The sequence below is a fragment of the Rhamphochromis sp. 'chilingali' genome (genome assembly GCF_963969265.1).
Source record: "Rhamphochromis sp. 'chilingali' genome assembly, chromosome: 5".
NCBI classification, from domain to species: Eukaryota; Metazoa; Chordata; class Actinopteri; order Cichliformes; family Cichlidae; genus Rhamphochromis; species Rhamphochromis sp. 'chilingali'.
In genome coordinates, this window is record NC_137932.1 from 37260286 (window position 1) to 37280644 (window position 20359).

The window sequence follows — 20359 nt, forward strand, 5'->3', positions numbered from 1 at the left end:
ACCCCTTCATTTAAAAACAATCAAAAGATACTTACATCAGTCCTTTTTCAATTGTTTTACCCCCCCCCACCACCACCTCCTCCTCCTCCTCCTCCTTTAAAAAAAAAAAAAAAAAAAAACACCAGATAGAAACACAACTGAGATCAGCGAGAATGATTTTATCCTTAAAACGTTTATTTTTGTAATAATTTTTCATCTTTACTTTTTGCATAAGTGCAAAAATGCACCCAAAACAGCCACCTGAGGGAAGTCTACATCTTTAAATAAAAAAACAAGCAAAGTGTACATTTATAGTACAAAATTTTTTTTCCTTTTTAAAAAATTGCACAGTTTGTGTATAATATATATATTCATAATCTCCATTTTAAACAAACTTTAAAGGCTCAGAAAGTAAACAAAATTCACCAAATGAAAAATAAAAACATTTTCCCTATAATTTAAAGCTGAGGAAACTTGAGACCCTGTTTTCATTTGTGTCCACCATAAATATACATATTCATAGGCAAGTCTCTTTACATATAGTCTCTGTGCTAGTGTTTGACCAGACAAAATTATTGCAAAGTAGTTTATTTCTACTATAAAACATGGGTTGGGGGTGGGGAATAAAAGCTTCTTTCTGCTGAATGTTTTTTTTAATTTATGCAAAACGAAAAAATAAAATAAAATAATTTTAAAAAAAGACAAAAAATACCCTTTTAAATTTACTGGAATCCCTGTTTCACAAACTGTGTGCATTCAACATTCCTAAAGAACATCCAGAACTCCAGTTTTGCATTTTAGCAAGAACACAGATTTCCCTGACTTCTTATTTTTTGTTTATTTTTGAACTTTACACAGCGGTCCTGCCTGGGAAGGGGTGATGGTGGTGGTGGTCAGCGTCGATACGGGTGGAAGCCCTGTACGTTGTGGTTCTGCCCTCTGCCGAATGCGCTGGCGGCAGGCTGGGGAGCAGCGGCGGGCTGTGCTGTCGGTGCACCATACGAGGCTGTCGGCTGGCTGGGGTCTGCGAAGCTGTGGCCGAAGGCTGTCAGGTCCTGACCGTACCCTGAGGTGAACAACACACAGGACAGGTGCAGACAGGACAGAGGGGGTGACGTTAATGTCAGGTTCACCGGATGGTGTTTCGATAGAAGGCTAATGCCTTAAATCCTTTTACTGAATAAATTTAATGTAAAATATTCACAGTTTGTACTTTAAGGAAAAATCTAACACCAACTGCTTCTTATTGTACTCACACTGCTCCCATATTCCAAATATTACAGGACACACTGCTGTGCGTGTTGCTTGGTGCAGGTGCTACATTTGCAGCTTTGAAGCAGTTTTGTGCAGCTCTAACCAAGCAACAACAGGGGTTTAGAAACAGAGTAAGCACTGCTTGACAGTAAATTTAAGTTTTCTCAGTGTTTCATGGTGGATTTTTCCAACTAGTTGTGTAATCCTTCAATGAGCCTTTTTATGTCAAAACCTGTGTGCGTTCAAACAAACAGTAAAAGGAAAATTTCAGTTGAATTTAAGGGACATTTTTAAATGGCTTCATTGAGGAAAACATTGTTTGAGACACTTGGGATGTTCTCCTACACACACACTCTCGCGTACGCACACGCACGCGGTGGCACCATCTCCCTGCAAACACACGAGGGAACCACAGTGACTCCCAGGGAAGGAAACCAATCTTATCAAAAAACAGAAGCACTGCTCACACTGCTGAAACCTGCTCATGGCGACTGATTATTTTCCAACCCTGGTAAAAGCCAGTCAACAAAAGAGTGAAGGTATCAATGTGTCACCAAAAAAAACAAAAAACAAACAGAAAACAAAGCATTTCAGAGATAGTTCTGAATAACTGAATTGAAAAGAGAGAAAGAAAATGGTGAAAATTGGAAAATACAACAAAATTTCATAGGAAAAGAACTAAAACGAGGAGTGATCCCAACAGGACCGTGAGACAGAACAATCTGAGAGAAATTGAAATTTACTGGTTTCGTGGCCTTCTTTAAATCTTCTTTCCTTTCTCACCCCTTTAGCTAAAATGTGGAGACAGTACATGGGGAAAAGAAACAATGGTTGAATGGACTGCTGATGCATAGAGATAACTGAACCATGAACACATTTTCTGACAATTAGATCATCCTTTAACAACCAGCAAAGCAATGCAGACTGAGAAAGTGAACAAAAAAGGAGGATGTGGTCAGTCTTGGTATAGTAAAGCTACAGCTGCTGAGGGAAACGGCAGGCCTACGGCTAAGCTTGCCAAATTTAAATTTCTTTCAAATCCACTCAGCTTTGGGGCTTGCAATAGCTTGATTTTACTATACAAGAATACACATAGTAATTTGTATGTACATGCAAAATGTACATGCAAAATACTCAACACAGAGCAAAAGAAAAGAGGCACAGAACCAAGTTGCAGCTCTAAATACTGTATTACTGAACAAATGCTGCTTTTGTGGTTGGAGAAGACGATGCTGGCACCTACCTGAACTATATCCTCCCTGCTCATCCTGACCATAACTGTGAGAAGGACGCGTTGGTCCGTAGGCAGAGGGGTCCTGAGGGTAGTTACCCAAGCCTATCAGGGAGATGAGGAGACCAGGTTGACTGAACCCACATACGGCTGGCCGACTACTTTACATAGTTCCCCCTCTTACTGAGCTAACAGAGCTGTACATTTATACTTATTTAATGGGTCTGCACTATGCTCCGCGATGCATTTCTTTTCAGCTTCGCCTACAAGTCAAAACACATGTGTGAGCTAGCTGCTAGCACACCTGACTTTATCATGCCAGCCTGGTCTCGCAAAATTTTGTGAAATGTGCATTGTTCTAAAAAAAACAACAACAAAAAAAACCACCAAAACAAGTAAGAAGCCTGAAAATACGGGTAGGAAGCAGCTAGAAACAAGAAAGAGAACCATTGGTCTACCATGATACACATTTCTAGGCTTGTTTCCCATCTTTCAACACGCCACTTGGAGTCTTTGTGTCACTGCTGTGTGCACTTTTCATCTCTTTGTTTGGTTACTTGAATAACCCCAGTTCTCTTAGAAATCGAATGCACCTTGGCAGTGCACTCAAGGGCATTTCGACAACTGCTGCTTTTAAGACAAGCATCACTTTAATAAAAGCCAAACTAACCATTTGCTAGTTTTACACACAAACTTATCCAGTATCTAAATCTTGCGTCACTTTTGAGCTCCGTGTTTTATGCTCATTTCACAAAACCTTCGCAAGGCTCTGCTGTTTCTACCAACTGATAAGCAGACAAAGTGCCTGAACAGTAAAAGCAAAAAAGCTGGATGGAGGATAAGCACAGGCACAAAACACTGAACAAGATGGGCACCTGTCATGACTGGCAGCAATCGCAGGACTGCTGTAGATGTGGGATTAAGCAGTTGGAAGCAGCTGGAAGCCAAGTCAGAATAATAATAATGATAATAAAAAAATAAAATAACACCAGTCAGCCAAGAAACTGGATGGAAGCTATGAATGAGCATCTGACTGTTATCTGCCTGTGTGGTTATGTAAGTGAATGGCTCGGTGTTGAACAAAGACAAAGACTGCTCCTTTTCCATGGATGCTGGTTAGTTTTTATCTCGGCCTTTTGTTTCACATCTGAAAACTTCCGGCCTCCATTTGTGCTCTCAGCGTGATCGCCGGTTCTCCATCGTGCATTTACAACATGTGATTCAGGCCCCTAACAGTCTTAAAATCATACAAACTACAAATCATTGTTTTCTACTAAAGTGGATTGGCGAACTGTCTCATTTTCAAGGCACTGAATGCTGACTGAAATGTGGCAGCAGTTTCAGAGCTCAGTCGAGATCCAGGACGAATATTTATTGTGGTCCGACACGATCTAAAGGTTTTGTTAGACTGGTCGACAGCACTGTTCAAAGACCACAAAGACAGAAACCACAAAGTACAACCTACAGACACATTAGTCAAAAATGACTAATCCAGTACTCCAATATCTCTATGCATTTACAACACAGAGTGGAAAAAGGTCACATTCTGCAGACAAGCATGCAAAGCTCCAGTGCAATAACAATGATGAACATGGTGAAAAAAAATCTGATAGGTGGCTTGGCAGATTGGACACGGCATATTCCAGAAACAGTGTTTCATAAGATAATATTGTCATGCTGGTGCTCTTCTATGGGAATCGTGCCAAGTCTGGGAAAAGAAGCCAGCAAAGTCATCAACATGGAAGAGGAGGAAGGGTCGAAGGGATTAACTGAAAAGCAGGAGTGCCTGAACCAAATCAAATCAAATGGTTTGCACGTTCAGGCCAAGTTTGGAATCCTTTTAAAATAAAAACAAAACAAAACAAAACAGGAAAAACAAACATCGCAAGGCAGGATGATCTAATTCAAACCTACCAAGACCTACCAATCTTTTATCAATCCAGGGCCCGCCGGAAACACTCAACTGAAATGACTGCTGAGGACTCCTGGGTATGGCGAAACTTCAGCAGTGATCTTCTTGGCAGAGCCAGAGGGGTTCATTTATGCAGAAAGCATGTATGCATGTGTAGCCGTTCAAGCTAAATGGTACCATCAGCAAGCTCCTGCTCGTCTAAGGGGAATACTCATGAACCTAAAAAGGCTGTAGCTGCACCCAGTAAAATAACCAGGGAGACGGGCAGGACCGAGAGGTGAAGAAAAATCAACTGGGAGAGAAAAGAGGCGGCATTCTTTATGCACAAAGCCCGTCTTACCATACTGGCTATAAGTGAAGTCAGGCTGCCCGGTGGGAGCTTTGCTCAAATCCTGAGTCGGTGTGGTGGCTGGTGCAAAGCCCAGCGGTGCAGTTCCTGGAGTCGTGGGTGGAGGAGGAACCTGTGGAGCATACTGGTCTGCTTGTGGTGTGCCGAAACTGTAACCTGTTGGAAAGACATATCATGATTTGTATTTGTTTTTCACCCCAAAGAACGTTTTCTAGCGTTGCTTTAGCATTTTATACCATTTGTGTGCAAAAAAGGAGAAAAAAAGTGGATGATTTCTGACACCATTACCACCTCACAAAAAACACTTCTAGTCAAGGCACTAACTACCATTTATTCACCTAATATCACTGTCTAACAGTCTAAACCTAGACCACATAAGGGGTATAAGAACCAAAGCTCTGTGTGGCCAATACATGTCTTTCATAAATATAAACTGTGATTGTTACAAAAATGACTTAAATCATTGTTTCAAATTTTCTTCTCTTTTCTTCAGTGACGCTGCACTAAACATGTTTTTTTCAAATGCTTTAAAAATAAATAAAAGTCACCGTCTACTGGCCTCCAAACTATTAACTTATTTATATACACAGCATTACCAATCAACAGTAGTAAAATGTGACTGAGTTAGTACGACTGACCAAACTGAGGTGCGGTGCTGTAGCCCTGCTGAGGGTAGCCCTGAGGTGCAGCAAAGCCACCTGCCGGGGTCGTGACCAGGAATGCGTTGAAAGGCGACGGAGGCTGGGCGGGGGTTCCCCGGCCTGTTGGCAACGGAGGTCCATACCCGCCTACCCCAACACAGAATAACAAAGACTAATGAGACTTGAGCACAGTTGACAATAATAGGATACATATGAACTGCATCAAACAGATTCTCTGATTAAAAGTGTGCACAGAGAAGTTGTTTAAAGACTGAAGCAGACGACTATCTGAAACTGAAGGATCTTGCGAGCGAGCACAGAGTCGACACTGCAGCGAGCGCTGCAGGTTGACCCGGAGGTGGTGATATGAAGCCGAGCCTGACCAATAGCAGAGGGAGGCCCGGAATCCATTCAATGCTGCCATCTGTCTCGAGCAGCAAATTATCAGCAGCCTCAGCCTTAATGAATCAGTGATAACATGTACTGTTAACTGTCATCGGTCCATGGGCCACACCGTGTGCGAGCCCTGTGCTGTCACACAAGCGTTTTGAGATAAGCACATGATCACATGGCAAAAACACATGTATCTGCAGTCTAACAGTTACACAACATGCAAGAAAGCCACAAAAATAACAAAAAGAAGACAGTTTTTGTGTTGTCAAGTGGAGGACTAACACCTACCTATGGGCTGGCCGGTAGTTGACACCCACACTCCTTTAGGAAGGAGAAGGAAAAAAAAAAAAAGATTAGACTGAAAACATAAAATGTTCACATAACAGTTAAGTATTCAAACTGTCACACATACATACAAACCTAATGTTTAAGCAGAGGATTAAACATTGGATTTTCCTCTGAACAGTGAGCTTCTCTTGCTCTGCTCTGGGACTTGTTCCCACTCACCCTGTGGCCCATAAGGCTGTTGCCAGCCCTGAGCAGGCTGTGCTGTCCAACCATTAGCTGCACTCAAGATGCCCCTGGGCGCCCACTGGCCAGGGCCAAGCTGGCCAGGAGCTTTGCTGTCACGAGGTTCGGCCTTCTTTACTTCCACCTGGACAAAGGACAAGGAGGGCACATTTGGCAACACCAGTAAAAAGTCCATGAAGCCCCTCACCTAGACAGACCTGTCCTAGCTCTGATACTTAATCTCAGCAATTTGGGCCAGTTTGAAATATTTTACTTTATGTTTATTTAATTTATGTGGGCCAGCTATATATAAATTAATATTACTGTGTAGCCAGAAGGGCTGTATGGCTATGTGTCTCAGGTACTCTGTGTTAATCGGGAATTTCACTGGCCAGGAAAAAAAAAGAAAAAAAGAAAATCAAAGAGCCAATCAATGATCCAAGATCTGAAAGGTACCTGAGAAACATAGATGTCTGTCTTTTTCTTTGTCATTAACTACCCTATATAAAAGATAAAGACATCTAATGGAAGGTCATGACTTACCTTTCTCCAGCTAACGCTTACAGAGAATTTCATTTGTATTTTGTTTTGGTATAAGTTTTAAGGGGGAATGGATGTAGATCGGTATCTCAGCTCTAACAGAATATAAGGTAAACATGCAGAAACTACAAATGAACAGTCTTTTTTTTTTTTTATTCAATCTAAATCTGAATCTTCATACTGTGTCAAAAGTGAGAAAACAGTTTTCAAACTGGATCCCAGCAATTGTCCATAAATTTGACAAGTTGTTTCTTCATTTTTGATAAAGACGATGTTAATTAAATGCCACATTTGATTTAATTTTAATTATATATAAATATATATAAAAAAAATTGGGTGACCTTGAGTCAAGTATGAATGTGTTGACCCAATAACAAAACTTCGCTGTCTATAACTAGGCAAAGCTGCCAGCACTTAACCAGAGCAAAGAAACAGGCTGAGACTAAGGGGGAGCCAACCATAAATAGACTGAGAGGTTGAGTTATTGGGGTCACCTTGCGGGAGGAAAACGAATTGCAAATTCCTCCCTGCTTTAAGGTGTTACCACCTTCCCCAGCCTCCCCTCTTCCTTCTCTGTCGACCTAATTACATGCACATGTTTCCGGGAGTGGCCTCGCCGCCGGTTACCTGAGCACTTTCTCCCTTGGGCATCTCAGCTACGAGTGATGGATACCGTGACTTCTGTACAGTCCCCAACAGCAGAATTGGGATTTGTTCCACAGTTTGATGTGCTCCAATTTCTAATTTTGTAACTCATATCTCCCAGCCTCCCTCAAGTCCCAGCGTAAGGTAATGTCAAGTCAAGAACAATGGATTAAGTTGAGCCCCCAATCCTACAAGAAATGAGGGCAAAGTCAAGGGGAGCGGGTACCAGCAGAGAGTATACAGGTCGGGCTGGCAAAATTGGATTCAGCTCATCTTTTTCATGTAATAATCAGTGACATCTGAATGAAAATCTGTTGCCGTTCTAAATTGGCAAATAATAAAATCCATTTCAGGGAAGCTTTCAAATTTCCTGGCCTTAGGTATTTTCTGGAGAAAATTAACTGGTAGTTAATAATATCATTTAATTTGTGGTTTGGACTGAGGACTCCAGTTGAGGTCTTTATTGAATGTCACATCCAATTCAGAGTGGCGATCGGTTCGTTTTACAGCCATCTTGTCACTGTTCGTTCTCCCTCGAGTACTTATTCCAAGTCAAGTTTGACAGAGAAAAACATCTAAGAAGGGAGACACAGAGAGGTGTGTCTCTCCAAAATCATTTTAACATACGTTATGAAAGATCTTCAACGTGTCAGCTACTATGGACTGACCTTGAAACACTAAAACCACATGTGCAGTAACAGGATATGCATAAGTGGATGTAACTGTACTGCGATCATTTTCTCATGCCCACAACTCATTACTATTTGCATGGAGGGCAAGGAGGAGGCTGTCTTCATTTACTGCCTCTCCGGGGTGGTTTTCCTAGGGAGCGGATAAAGTCCCATTTTAACCCAAGTCAATGTCTTTTTGTTTGGTTGTAACTCAGGTGAGGTGTCAGCTGGATTGTCCGTACAATGGTACAATCAGAGGTGTGGCAGCGGGTTAAGAGCTGTGCTTAAATATTACAACACAGTAGACTTACTGTTACTTTACCGGACGGACGGCCTACCTGACACTATCTGAACTGACTCTGTACACTAAACCTCATCCATCTGCTTCACGCGCCGAGTTAAAGCAAACACTGTGAAGTGGCAGACTTTCATTTGGTAGATTTAAAGAATTGACAGACACAGTATGGAGATTCTTCAACTGAGGTCACTGAGTTGAGCTTTTAACTTTTCAAAAAGAAAAACAAAGAAAATAAAACATGTTGACGTGTAAGTGACCTGCCAACAAAACATTAGAAAAGAAAACAACAAAGAAAAAAAGAAACAAAGAAACAAAAATAGAAGTGACTCGACCAATCCTTTAGGTGAGTTAAAATCTCAAGAAGACTGCTGGATTTAAAGCCTTGCATTTCATTCATTTGGTTTCCATTTTAGCACATCAAGAGCCAGAAAATTACTGTAATTGAAATTCGTAGAATACAATTTAACTTGTTTAGACATCCTAAAGGAGTGGTCAGTTTAAACAAAGCCTTGGGCGACAATTTAAACTGTAATAGCAGCAAGAGAAGGATGAGGGCTTTTAGAAACTATGAAAGCATAAGTGGGAGATAGGCATGTAATGTGATGAAAAAAATATTACGTACATCAATTTAAGATATTACACACTTAATTTTGAGCCGTATGATGCTGCGTTCACAAATAGGAAGCCACTAGAAAATTAGCTCTGAGCAATAAAGCAGCATCACAGTACAGTTCCTGCTCTGTCGCCCAAGCCTCAGTTTGATCTTAAGGGTAAAATAAAACTACAACTACACACTTTTTTGCCCATGATGTCGTGAAAATGCATGTTGACAGCCTGGTCCACTGATTGTTCGGCCTCGAAAGTAATAAATCCAAAACCTAGCCAACGACCAAGAGTGAATCAAGGTAGCAGGGGGGTTGTGACAACACAAGATGAAGAACAGTATTGGGCTTCAGCAGAGTGAGGATCCGTCAAGACTGAGCAAGAGGCTCCTGGGGTTCGGATGACATCGCAGACAATACAAATCCAAGACTAACGCCTGGGGAATTAAAGGAAACTTTACTGTGCAGAGAAACTTTTGGTGAAGATTAATAATGGAGTGCTTAAATGTTAAACATGAAGGGTGACAGGTTTGATTTAAAGTGAAATGTCACATAAAAAGGTCAAACGTGTAGCTGATGAATTCCAATTGAGCCAATATTACAATTAATTACTTCATGCTGTTTCATCCAAACCCCACCTTGATCTGTCCCGTGGTATATTGCTGTGGAGCACACACTCGCAACAGCCATTGTTAATGCATCACAAAAAATATGGAGAAACACAAACTGTAGAATGCCTAAAGCTTTCTCCAAGCTTTCCCAAATTCAGTATTTTACTTTTGAGTCAGCCAGGATAAGCCTAAAATGGACAATTAAAATATTGCTCACAACGGTAACACAAAGATATAGGCCACAACTGATCGTCCGCACTGATGAGCAGGGTGTGTTTTGTTTCATCAAGGGAATACACAAAGTGCATCAACAAGTTCGACAACTTTTTGACCACGCCGGCTGTTCGGGAAATTATTTCATCTGATGATCTGAGGCAAAACCCTGCAGAGCCAACAAGCTGCTGCGTGCTGCAGTGATCTACTTTCAATCTGATTAACTTTCCGCTGTGGCAGAATTGGGTTGGGTGTGCATCTCTACTTGGGGACCTAACCTGAATCCAATTAAATGTCCTACAAGACAACTGAGATTTTCAGAGACCTCTAGTACCCTGCCAAACATTCCCAAGACTCGTGATCTACTGCTATTATTAACATCTGTCGATGACCCGTTCCCCAACCTAAATGTAAAACCAAGTTGGCCCATTAAAGATTTTGACATATGGTGTCATTGGTAAGGATTTTACCCAGCCTAAAATATCAGCTAACAAACTACAGACCATCTGGATGGAGAACTAGAACATAATTTGACATTTTCAAATTATTGGCTTACTAATTACCAAGATTTGTTATATTCAAGTGACAGTTTAAGTATTTTTAATGCAGAAATGACACAAATTTACTGAAATCAAGTATTTTTTATCAGAGTAAACTTTATATTACAAATTTGTATTATTGAAAATATTTAATGATAAATTATTACTGAAGTTGTAATTAGTTAGACTTTTTTCCCAAGGCAATATTGACCTTTTGGGGTCACAATTAAGCAAGATTGGTCCACACAGAGTCTGTGTTACATCTTATATATATATAAATCTTTACATCTAAAATTCATTATATGTAGGGAAAAAGGTTATTATTTATAATAATTATGCTGCAGCATCATGTGATCACAACCGTGAGACACTGTTGCGACAGGACTTTCCTTAAATTGCTCTTAAGCTTAATAGAGTGAAATCATCAGTCAAGTCCAGGCAAGCATAGATGCAGCTTTGTGTACACCTCATTTTTTACCAAGTTAAAAAGAAAAAAAATAAAACAAACGGATAAAATAAAATAAATTGGCTGCATTTACGTTTGGCCTGTACCTCTGTGCTACCCATCAATACACAGTAACCTAAAGGAGAAAAGACAAATCTTAAGAGACACCGTTAATCACATTCAAACCATTCACAAGAAGAAGGGGGACAGAAGAAAGAAAAAATAGAAAGGGCTTACTTACAAAAATACTTAACTTTCTACGTATGGGAAAACACATACTATGCCATTTAAGATACAAGTATCAGTTACTTCTAAATAAAGGTAAAGAAAACTTATTCCAATGATCAGCATCTAACGGTTTTAGTAAAAGAAGGTTTACACTATTAAAGATTATGTAATGGTTGTTACTTGTGCAATAGATCATGTTAAAATCCAATGGCAAACTATTCTGGGTTTTTCCCCAACAGAGAGTGAACAGAGAGTGGGTTCTGAAGGGAGAGGCGGGGTGCGTGTTGTGGATCAGTGACCGCTTCATCGTTTCTATGTAGGACAAATGCAGATGAAGCAGCTGTGACTGTAACTCGGTGGGCAGGGCCTGACACCATCGCGTCCGGTGGCACGGGTCTGATTCCCAGCGAGGCCATCCGTGCTAAAAGTGTCGACACATGTCACACACTCATGATACATTTATGACTTAAGTGGGTAAACATAAAAGGTCCTTTCTGAAGTTCAAAATTAGGTCTCTGAAAGTTTTGAGGAGTCCAAGGAAAATAAAAGGGTTTAAAATGATTCCATTGTTCTCAAGACAGCAGGCTGCAACCAGCCTCTTTGAAGGACAAACCCCCCCTTCACACGCTCAAAGTGTTCTCAATACGCCAGTTGCACAGTGTGATTAAGTACTGTGTTTTTTTGAGCACCTATTTTTCCTGCAAAATGTCTTTTTTTCAGTTAGTTAGTCTTAGCTTGTTTCCGAGATCATTTTTAATAACTAGTGGAAACAGTTTTAGTAAATAAAAAAGATAAAATAAGTCATTTTACTTCATGGTGATTAATTGTGGTTTTCAAGACAAATTTGCATCCTTAGTATGCGTTGTTTTCTTCTTCTTTTTTTAAGAATATGTTTTTATACCTTTTATTTCAGCTATTTGTAAAGAAAATGACAAAATGCACTAGGAATGGAATATTTTGACTAAGCTGTATTAAAACTGCACAACATATTTTTTCAATGTCATTTTGAAGGCCAAATAATGCTGGGGAGGTTAACTGGTAATTAAATATCACGTTACATTTGATTGGTTATAGACAGCGACAGCCACAAAACAAACAAAACGTTTGATACGTAAAAATCTAGTGTCAATATTTGTTTTAAGGTGTATTTGTTTTTCTTTTTTAAAAACTGAAATATTCAGCAGTTCTTAAGTGTCTTTAGTCCTCCTAGTTACACTCACTATGAAGAGATCTCTGCTTAAGCGGTTCCAGTTTAAAGGTCACTGCAGTGTCAGATTTTGAAAGATACCAACTTTGTTTGACTTTTTTAGACTCAAGTTAGCTCCAAATAAACAAGGACTGTGGACTTTGCTTCCATCTCTCACACTGAAAGTGAAGTGAATACGAGCAAGAGGAAAAATTACACCAAAAAGTAGTTTCCTAATTTTACTTCTTCATTTTACCCAACTATTGTTTACATACTTGAAAAAGTGAAGCCATCACTTACACTAAATGCTAATGAACTAGTTACGCTCATGATAGCCAGTTAATTTGCTCTTATGACACCAGTTTGCTAGACAACCTATGCAAAATTCACATATTCCCACTGTGATAATGTACAACACAGGTTGAGCTAAAGTTTTGCGTTATTATGTTATAAAAATACATATACGAATGCACAATTATTGCCTTCATTTATCTTGAGGAATTTAATGCAGCCTCAGCGGGCAGTGTTTTTTTCCACAGCAATAATAAAAACTGGTTGATATTGACTGTAGTAACCTAGTATGGGTTCCAGTTAATGCTTGTATTTACCATGAACAAAATTCCCGTTCCAGTGCATTAACTAAACGAGATCGCTGGGGCTGAATGGGATTTTTTTTTTTTTTTTTTTTGGGGGGGGGGGGGGCAGAATAGTTTGTCATTAGATTTAATATGGTAAGGTATGGAGAGGGGAGGGAAAGGACAGGATCAGCTTTTACCTCGGGGCCTCTGCTTCTCCGCATCATAGATCATTACCACCTCTGTGACCTTGAATGGGACAAAGGGAAACAGTGGCTCAGCTTTAGAAATCTGGTAAGGGTCCGTTCTTATTCCAGTTAAATACTCTTGCTCAGTTTGGAAAAATAATGAATCGTCCTATCGCATCTCGCCCCATATATTTTTATGCTGTAGTACTGACCCTGTTCAATGTCACATCCATTCAAGCACTCTTAATGACAATAATGAACTGACTTGTATTATGCACTTGGCAATACTCACCACTCCGAATCTATTGAAATAGTCCCTGAGTTCAGGCTCGCCGCAGTTATGGGGGATTCCACCTACAAATATCTTCTTTGATTTATTGCTATCAGCTTTGCTGCCCTTCTGAAAAAAAAACAGGGAGTGTATGGATTTCAATGTCTCTTACAGGATCACTCTGGGAAGGGACCAGTTAGCCATCATCTATTCAGACAGTGCAGAAGAAATTAGGTTCTCCTCTTGCCCTGGGGTATAATTCTTAACATGTCATGTCAATGCAAAGACTAGTCTCCACAGATCAGAGAACACGGCTTCTTCCACTTATTCTCAACCACTAAGCGTTTCGCCGTTGCTGTACACTGCACTCATGCCGTAAGGGCTAGAGGCTGTTTACAACAATGATTTCTAACAATTACATCTTGTGTTTACTTAGTAAAACATTCAGTACCAGCTGCATGACTTAAAGCCAGTGAAAGGGGCTCCAGCAGCAGCAGCAAGCAAAGAGCCGCATTTCTAAAAGCTTCTGACATACAGTCTGCTTACAGCCAAATAAGCAACTTATGAAAACGTTATATTGACAGCAAAACTAAAGTCCCCGCTGCCCAAAGGGACAAAATGGCTATAATAGGTCTGCAGGGGTTTGATAAGCATCGTTGATCGACCCACAAATTATCCGAGCAAGAGCGGAGATTTCTGCCTTTCAGAAAATTTGTTGCTGAGAGCGATGCACCACATTAGCCAACTCATGTTCAAACCCTCCTTAATAATACCTCGATGTGTGAGGGCAATTACAAGAACATCACATTTCAGATAAGACGGCTAGAAAAAAAAAAAGTTAATGCAATCATGCAGCTGTATTTTAATTTAGTGTCGTTATACAGGAACATTTTAAAATGTCACAATTCTATACTTCAATTTCAAATAAGTGGAAGCTGTACCAGAGAGTGGCTGATATTGCTGCAGTCCCTGCAGTAAGAGATCGAAGCTGACAGAAGTCACAGATTGTTTAATGTTTCTGTGAGTTATCCAGACCTCAAAGTAATAAAGGCTGTGTTTTTGTCACGATGGGGGGAAAAAAGAAAATTATTATACTTTAAAGAAAAAATATATATAATTTACACTTAAAAGCTCAAGGTCGCCTCATTAAAACAAGCTATAGCCTAACCTCCAGAAGAGGAGGGGACGGAGAGGCTGGGGTCTATTCCAGGTTTATTCCAGTAGAAACAGCTAGCCTAGCATCCCCAGAAGAAATCAGATTCCTCTTACCCAGCCCTCCTTGGTTCGAGACTTTTCAGGCTGCATTCCTCTGGGAGTACATGGCTTCGGGTCAATCTAACAACAGAGAGAGTTTTCCATTAGCCTAAAATAAAGGCACCTTCAAATGTTCCTCACCCCCCGCACTGTTTCTATCAGCACAGCAAACCAAGAAAAATCTCACGTGAATGAAACTGATTTGATGCACGTGGGAGAAACCCATCCCTATTTCAATTTCACTCATTTAAACAGGTAAATCTTGTCGGGCAAACTAATGTCAGTCTTTCCAAAGTGCATCATCTGTACTAATGGTTCCAGGCATGTATGGCCTAAAGAAAACCTGTCCTCTCCCTTAAATAACTTCTAACTGGTGGATGATGAAATACAATATGAAGGTTTTTTTCTCAGTTTTCTCACAGAAAGCGCCGGCAGATTACTGCGTTTGATTCAACCATCTGCTCTTCTGTTGTTAAAATACTTACATTTCTTCCATCGAGATTATGTGGCTTTGTCTCCAGCACTGTCCGTACACAATTGGGGTCTTTGAACTTAACAAAGCCGAAGCCTCGCGACTGATTTGTAGTTTTGTCCTTCATGATGACACAATCTACTACTTCCCCATACTGTGAGAAGTAGTTTCTCAGTGTCTCTGAGAAGAGAAGAGAAGATAACAAAGCAAAAGCATTGAGCCACAGCAATTTTCCTCATGAAGAGAAGGAAGTGCAGTCATTGTTTAAATACTAGATGACTTCTTTATGCTGAAGGACACCATAAAAATATCTGTGACACTCCAACTTGGACCAAAACCTGAGAGAAAAAATTATTTTTCTGTGGATTATACTGGCAACACCAAAAGGTATTAAGGAACCTTTATTGTTATGGAAGAATATCTGGTATTGTGCTATCCATGCGAAAACATAATGTTACAGTAAGTGACACACTAAAACTCCTCAAGAGCAAATGAAGCATTGACCCACTGTCATCTTGCATTGCACTAAATATACAACCAACAAATGTAAGGCCCGCACACGCCCACGGAGGCAGGACAAGCAAGGCGTGCAAGTTTGAACAAATGAGGAGTCACATTGGAGAGCATTACCGTAATTGCTTTTTCTCATTGCTGAGAAGCCCTGAGGCATCACCGTAGAAACAAGCTCAGAGTTACGTAGCCCTGTGGTTCAGTGCTGGTAGCACAGACAAGCACCCGTGCAATGTTACACAATGGCCAATCTAGCATGAGACAGTGCAGGGCTTTCAACAAGCAAGACAATCTCCGGCTCGGACTGAATGAGAGGACAGTGTAAACACACACCCAACAGAGACGTTCATATATATATACACACACGTGGATATATCAGTTATATTGCGATGTGAAAAGCACATCAAAAGTCACTACAGCATATCAAAAAATTCAATAATACCGAGAGACACTTGCTACAAGCAAACCATCAGGGACACTTACACTATCTGCTTGGAAATATGAAAATTAAAGGCTCATAAATGACAGTTTGAATGAAATCATAGTAAAGCGTGAGGCGTTACTATGCCTACTTTTTATATTCCTGTTCTTTATAACAGACAAAGCACATTAATGACCACAGAGATTTCAATGACATGATTTAATATCTAATAAATGCTGCTACTAACTATACGTTCCTAGTATGCTGTCAAGTCTATGCATATTACAAAGTCACTACACCAATAATATCATGCAAAACTTGTTATTATCTGTAATTACGGTTACTGTGAGTGTTACATAGTCTGCTTCTAGATACTCAAGGCTAAGGACTAATTAAAATGATACACATGCTTTGGTACACAACAAAACAGTGCTCATAATAACAAACAGGAATGAGCAATTCCACCTTGGCAGGTTATGTTTTACAAAACCTCGCTTTCAGGTGCTCATTAGATAAAAATTACATGATATTGAGTTTTGAAGGGTTTGACATTAAAGGGTCAAAAATGTGTAATTAATATTAACTACATATTCTTAGCAATCATAAGGATAAATTTACTGAAACCTCAAGAGAAACTACTTCTCTACAGGTCTTCACATGACTCAGTGACAGGTTATCAATTAAATGCAAGCCCCATTAGTCACTGTCAGTATATCATCATAATACTGATATTAAAGCAAGATTTTATTTCATTATTATCTCTGGAAATCATCTCTGTATTGCTACTGACTTGACCTGACCTGATCTATATGCTACATTCACAACTAATTTCTGATACACAACCAGGCAGCGTGAACAGTGCAATGCAGAAAGGGTTGAATTATATAAATAAGCCTTCATGGGTGAAACCGTGTGACATACCTTGTGTGGTACTCCAGTCCAATCCACCCACAAAAAGTTTCCTGAAAGGAGATGTGACCATTAAGTGAGCACTGATCATCACTTTGAGCCAGACTAAATGATAATCTGGAGTCACATATGAAAGGCATGATTTAAAAAAAATGAAAGCTCTCCTGCACAGGCTGAAAGCACAGCTGATTAAACAGCCAGGAACACAGCTATTACACAACATCAGGCAAGCCTGCTACCAATGCAGCATCTGGTTATATCCACAGTACAGCTACAGTTAAAATGTCCGTGTTTAGTGTGACTCATGTTGAGGTCTAGTCCTTGCTATGGATGTCACTTTGGTCTTCTAACATTCAAGGCAATGGCCTTGACAATAAAGGGCTTTTTATAAACCTCCTGCCACGTAAGTTACCCGGGACAGAGCCCTGGCGTCTAGCAGGCTAACACAAACTGAGTTCCGAAACCACGACAGCCCGTGTCTATCACCTTTCAACGCTGAGATCCGTATTTCCATCTATGAGCGGAGCAACGAGCGGTTGCTCGGCTCTCCGCATGCGGACCAGTGAACTCGGATGATGCCTGCATAACTGGAAGTTTAGCGGCAGTTCAAACGGTACTTCTGTCAAATGCGCTAGCGAGTTCGTTAATGTGTGCCTCGGATCACTGCTGAAACACACAAATGACAATTGTAACGACCGTGGGAAAAGTGAAGACTGGCTACACACGAGGATGCTCCATCCTCCAGCAGTGCCCGCTAAATGTCCTCGCACCGACGAAGTCAGGAACGGAGACTTTCGCTTCGCTGGCAAGCGTTAGCTCAACTAGCTCAGTTGCTTGGAGCTAACCGAAAACAACACAGAAATAACTAACTACAATTCCGTGTACTCGTCTGACAAGTGGTAGCACTTCACACAAACATGGTAAATTTCTCCATGAGCTGTGGCACCAAAGGCTGAGCTACTCTGAAGACTACTTTCACTTTTTTGGCCGCCTTTCCTCAGGCTAGCGACTTCGCTAAGTTACTCAGGCTAGCTTAGCCTGCTAGCTAACGTTAGCTGTCAACTGACAGCTTGACAACACAGCGCTCTAACAGAAAGTCACAAACAGATTCACGGTTCCGCATGGATGCCGTGCACGGCTCTGTTAAACCGATCTTACCCGACTTCATCTCCGACTAAGTTGTTGTTCATTTCTGAAGCTAAAGCGGGGGGACCGCGGGAGCTGTGACCGGCTTATTGCTTCAGTGCTGCCCCTCTCAGACTGAGAGCGGAGGAAGGTCACTCCGCTTTTTGGTTCAAACTGCTCTGCGCAATGACGACGCTGCGGGGGGCAGCGCTCTTTAAAGGAACATTACACCCAGCAGCACCCACTCACCCGTCAATTCTAATGAGCCCCGAGGGGGCAGCTAAACGCTTTAAACAACGATTCTTATTTCACAGTTAGTTTACTCAGCCTTAAAATGCTCTGATAAGGGCAACATTAGCAAGACACAGCACCGAATGATAATCAAACAGAAAGTCAACTTTACGATTGATACCCCATGTTTTTTCTTTTATTTATTTATTTATTTATTTATTTATTTATGCTCATTCAAATGTAAAAGCTCCACCAAAAGATCCGTATGTAATAATAATAATAATAATAATAATAATAATAATAATATCCATGAATGACAGTGTTTTTCTATCGAGGTATGCTTTTACGGCATTGGCAGTCTGTTTGTGACTATTGTCATGCTGAAAAATTGAGCATTTGCCAATCAGACAGATGTTATTGCATATTGGATCAAAATCTGATGCCGTCATTATTTCATCACTTTTGACAAAATCACCAACATCACTGGCTGAAATGCAGTTCAAGCCATGAGAGCATCCACCATGTTTTATAGATAGCTATAGACAATCACCTCCTGAACTCCTGCCTACACAAAAACGTAAGACTTGTTGTTACTGATTTTCAATCCAGTTCTTTAATCATTATTTTAGCCTCAGACAAAAAAAAATTATGCCCATCAAACTGTATGTATTTTTTTTTTTTTTTTTTTTTTGCTAGATTTAACTAAAGCAATTGAAACAAATTGTGTTTTTATGATAGGTTGCTAATTACAAGTGCCTAAAGATAGTTGTCTATTATGTGTAGACACAACACCAGTTCTCTGAGTTAAGTGCCCATTACACTTCAATGATCCATAGAACAGTGTTGAGTGGTTCAAAAAATGGTCAGATATGAGAACTGGACTGAAATAAGTGATAAAGTGACCAATGTCCAAAGAAAAACTTCGAACCCTCAGAAATCCTATTACTTATGACCACATTAAAGTCTGACTCCTTGGAAGTTGGCTCGAGACATTTACATACAGTGCTTTAGTTTTTAAAAACTGTAAGCTCAGCCTCCAGCACTGTTACAGCAAAGAAGAGGCCCAAAATCAACTTTCCTCCTTGCAGACAACAAATTTTATGCAAATTCAGACCTTACTTCAATATTTGTGCCTGATAACCAGATGGTGACGTGACAACGGCTCTTTAAATAAAACCACACACAAGTGACAGCAGTGACAGTTTAAACATGGAATGCAAATCCAAGTGTCAGGGGTGATGTGTGATTACATAACACTTTACATGCACAATGCCCATTAATTTTTTTTTTTTAATGATTGAAGTCTTCTGTGTTCTGAACAGAGTGTGCTTATGCTGCCAATAGTACTCTGGCAAATTAGACTTATTCTACCCTCAGTAATGTATTATGTGCTCCTGTGTGTGGTTGTAAATAAACTAACTCTCTGTATTTATATCCTCGTTGTATGTAGACATGGTGATATTATTCAGTGCTGTAATAACACCATTTTCCCACTACAATCATTAACCACCAATCAGACAAATCAGGTTTTTGTTGAACGTATTATTTTGAACCTCATTAATTTTCTGGGCATCATTACAGAAAAATATGCTTTATGAGAACGCCAGACTGTATATCGTATAACTCCCCATCGCACATTTATTCTAACACTCTCTGAAGGATCAACAAAATCTGCATCCAAGTCATATCGGATTAAATGGAAAAACTGTCAGGAGAGAAAAAACTCGAGCTCTTTCACTATAAAACATAAAAGTACTTCATGTACATCTCATAATTTATACACATGCTGCCTCCTTTACTCTCATTGAAGGCATTAAATTGTGTAACTTGTAACATTCAATAATTGAAGAACTAATTAACAATGAAAATAGAGACACAGAGGTGTGCAGATACCCCCATGTGGTTGTGTTCCCTGAACTTTCCTAAAAATTCTTGTGGGAACTGTGAATGTCAGAGAAATTCACCTTCTCACTCAGTCCTTGGAAGATCCTCTCTCTCTCTCTCTCTCTCTCTCTTTCCTTTTTGGAGGACAAAGTGAGGTTACAAATCAGCATGTCAAGATTTATAACACACTCTCCGCTGGGACTGAAGCCAATTTTTCTTTCAAATTGCTTTGCATGTGGGGGGGAAACAGCTGATCATGTTTCTCAGAAGAA

The 20359-nt window shown here is 40.1% G+C and overlaps 1 protein-coding gene across 5 annotated transcripts; it reads right to left on the minus strand.

Annotated features, from left to right (window-relative positions):
- Positions 1 to 161: 161 nt before the first annotated feature.
- dazap1 (DAZ associated protein 1) lies at positions 162 to 18162 on the minus strand. 5 transcript variants are annotated; one of them, XM_080882331.1, is made up of 13 exons: positions 18006 to 18162; positions 16860 to 16900; positions 15021 to 15187; positions 14551 to 14616; positions 13303 to 13410; positions 13023 to 13071; positions 9219 to 9301; positions 6267 to 6414; positions 6048 to 6080; positions 5364 to 5423; positions 4717 to 4881; positions 2477 to 2569; positions 162 to 1045 (listed from the first exon to the last, which is right to left on the minus strand). In XM_080882331.1, exons 1-13 carry the CDS (start codon positions 18035 to 18037, stop codon positions 873 to 875), a joined length of 1218 nt encoding a protein of 405 aa, XP_080738457.1. In that variant the 5' UTR covers positions 18038 to 18162; the 3' UTR covers positions 162 to 872. The 5 variants fall into 5 exon arrangements, with proteins under 5 accessions (XP_080738457.1, XP_080738455.1, XP_080738454.1 ...); XM_080882329.1 differs by having other exon boundaries at positions 5364 to 5513; positions 13303 to 13407; positions 18006 to 18161; XM_080882328.1 differs by having other exon boundaries at positions 5364 to 5513; positions 18006 to 18160.
- Positions 18163 to 20359: the final 2197 nt, after the last annotated feature.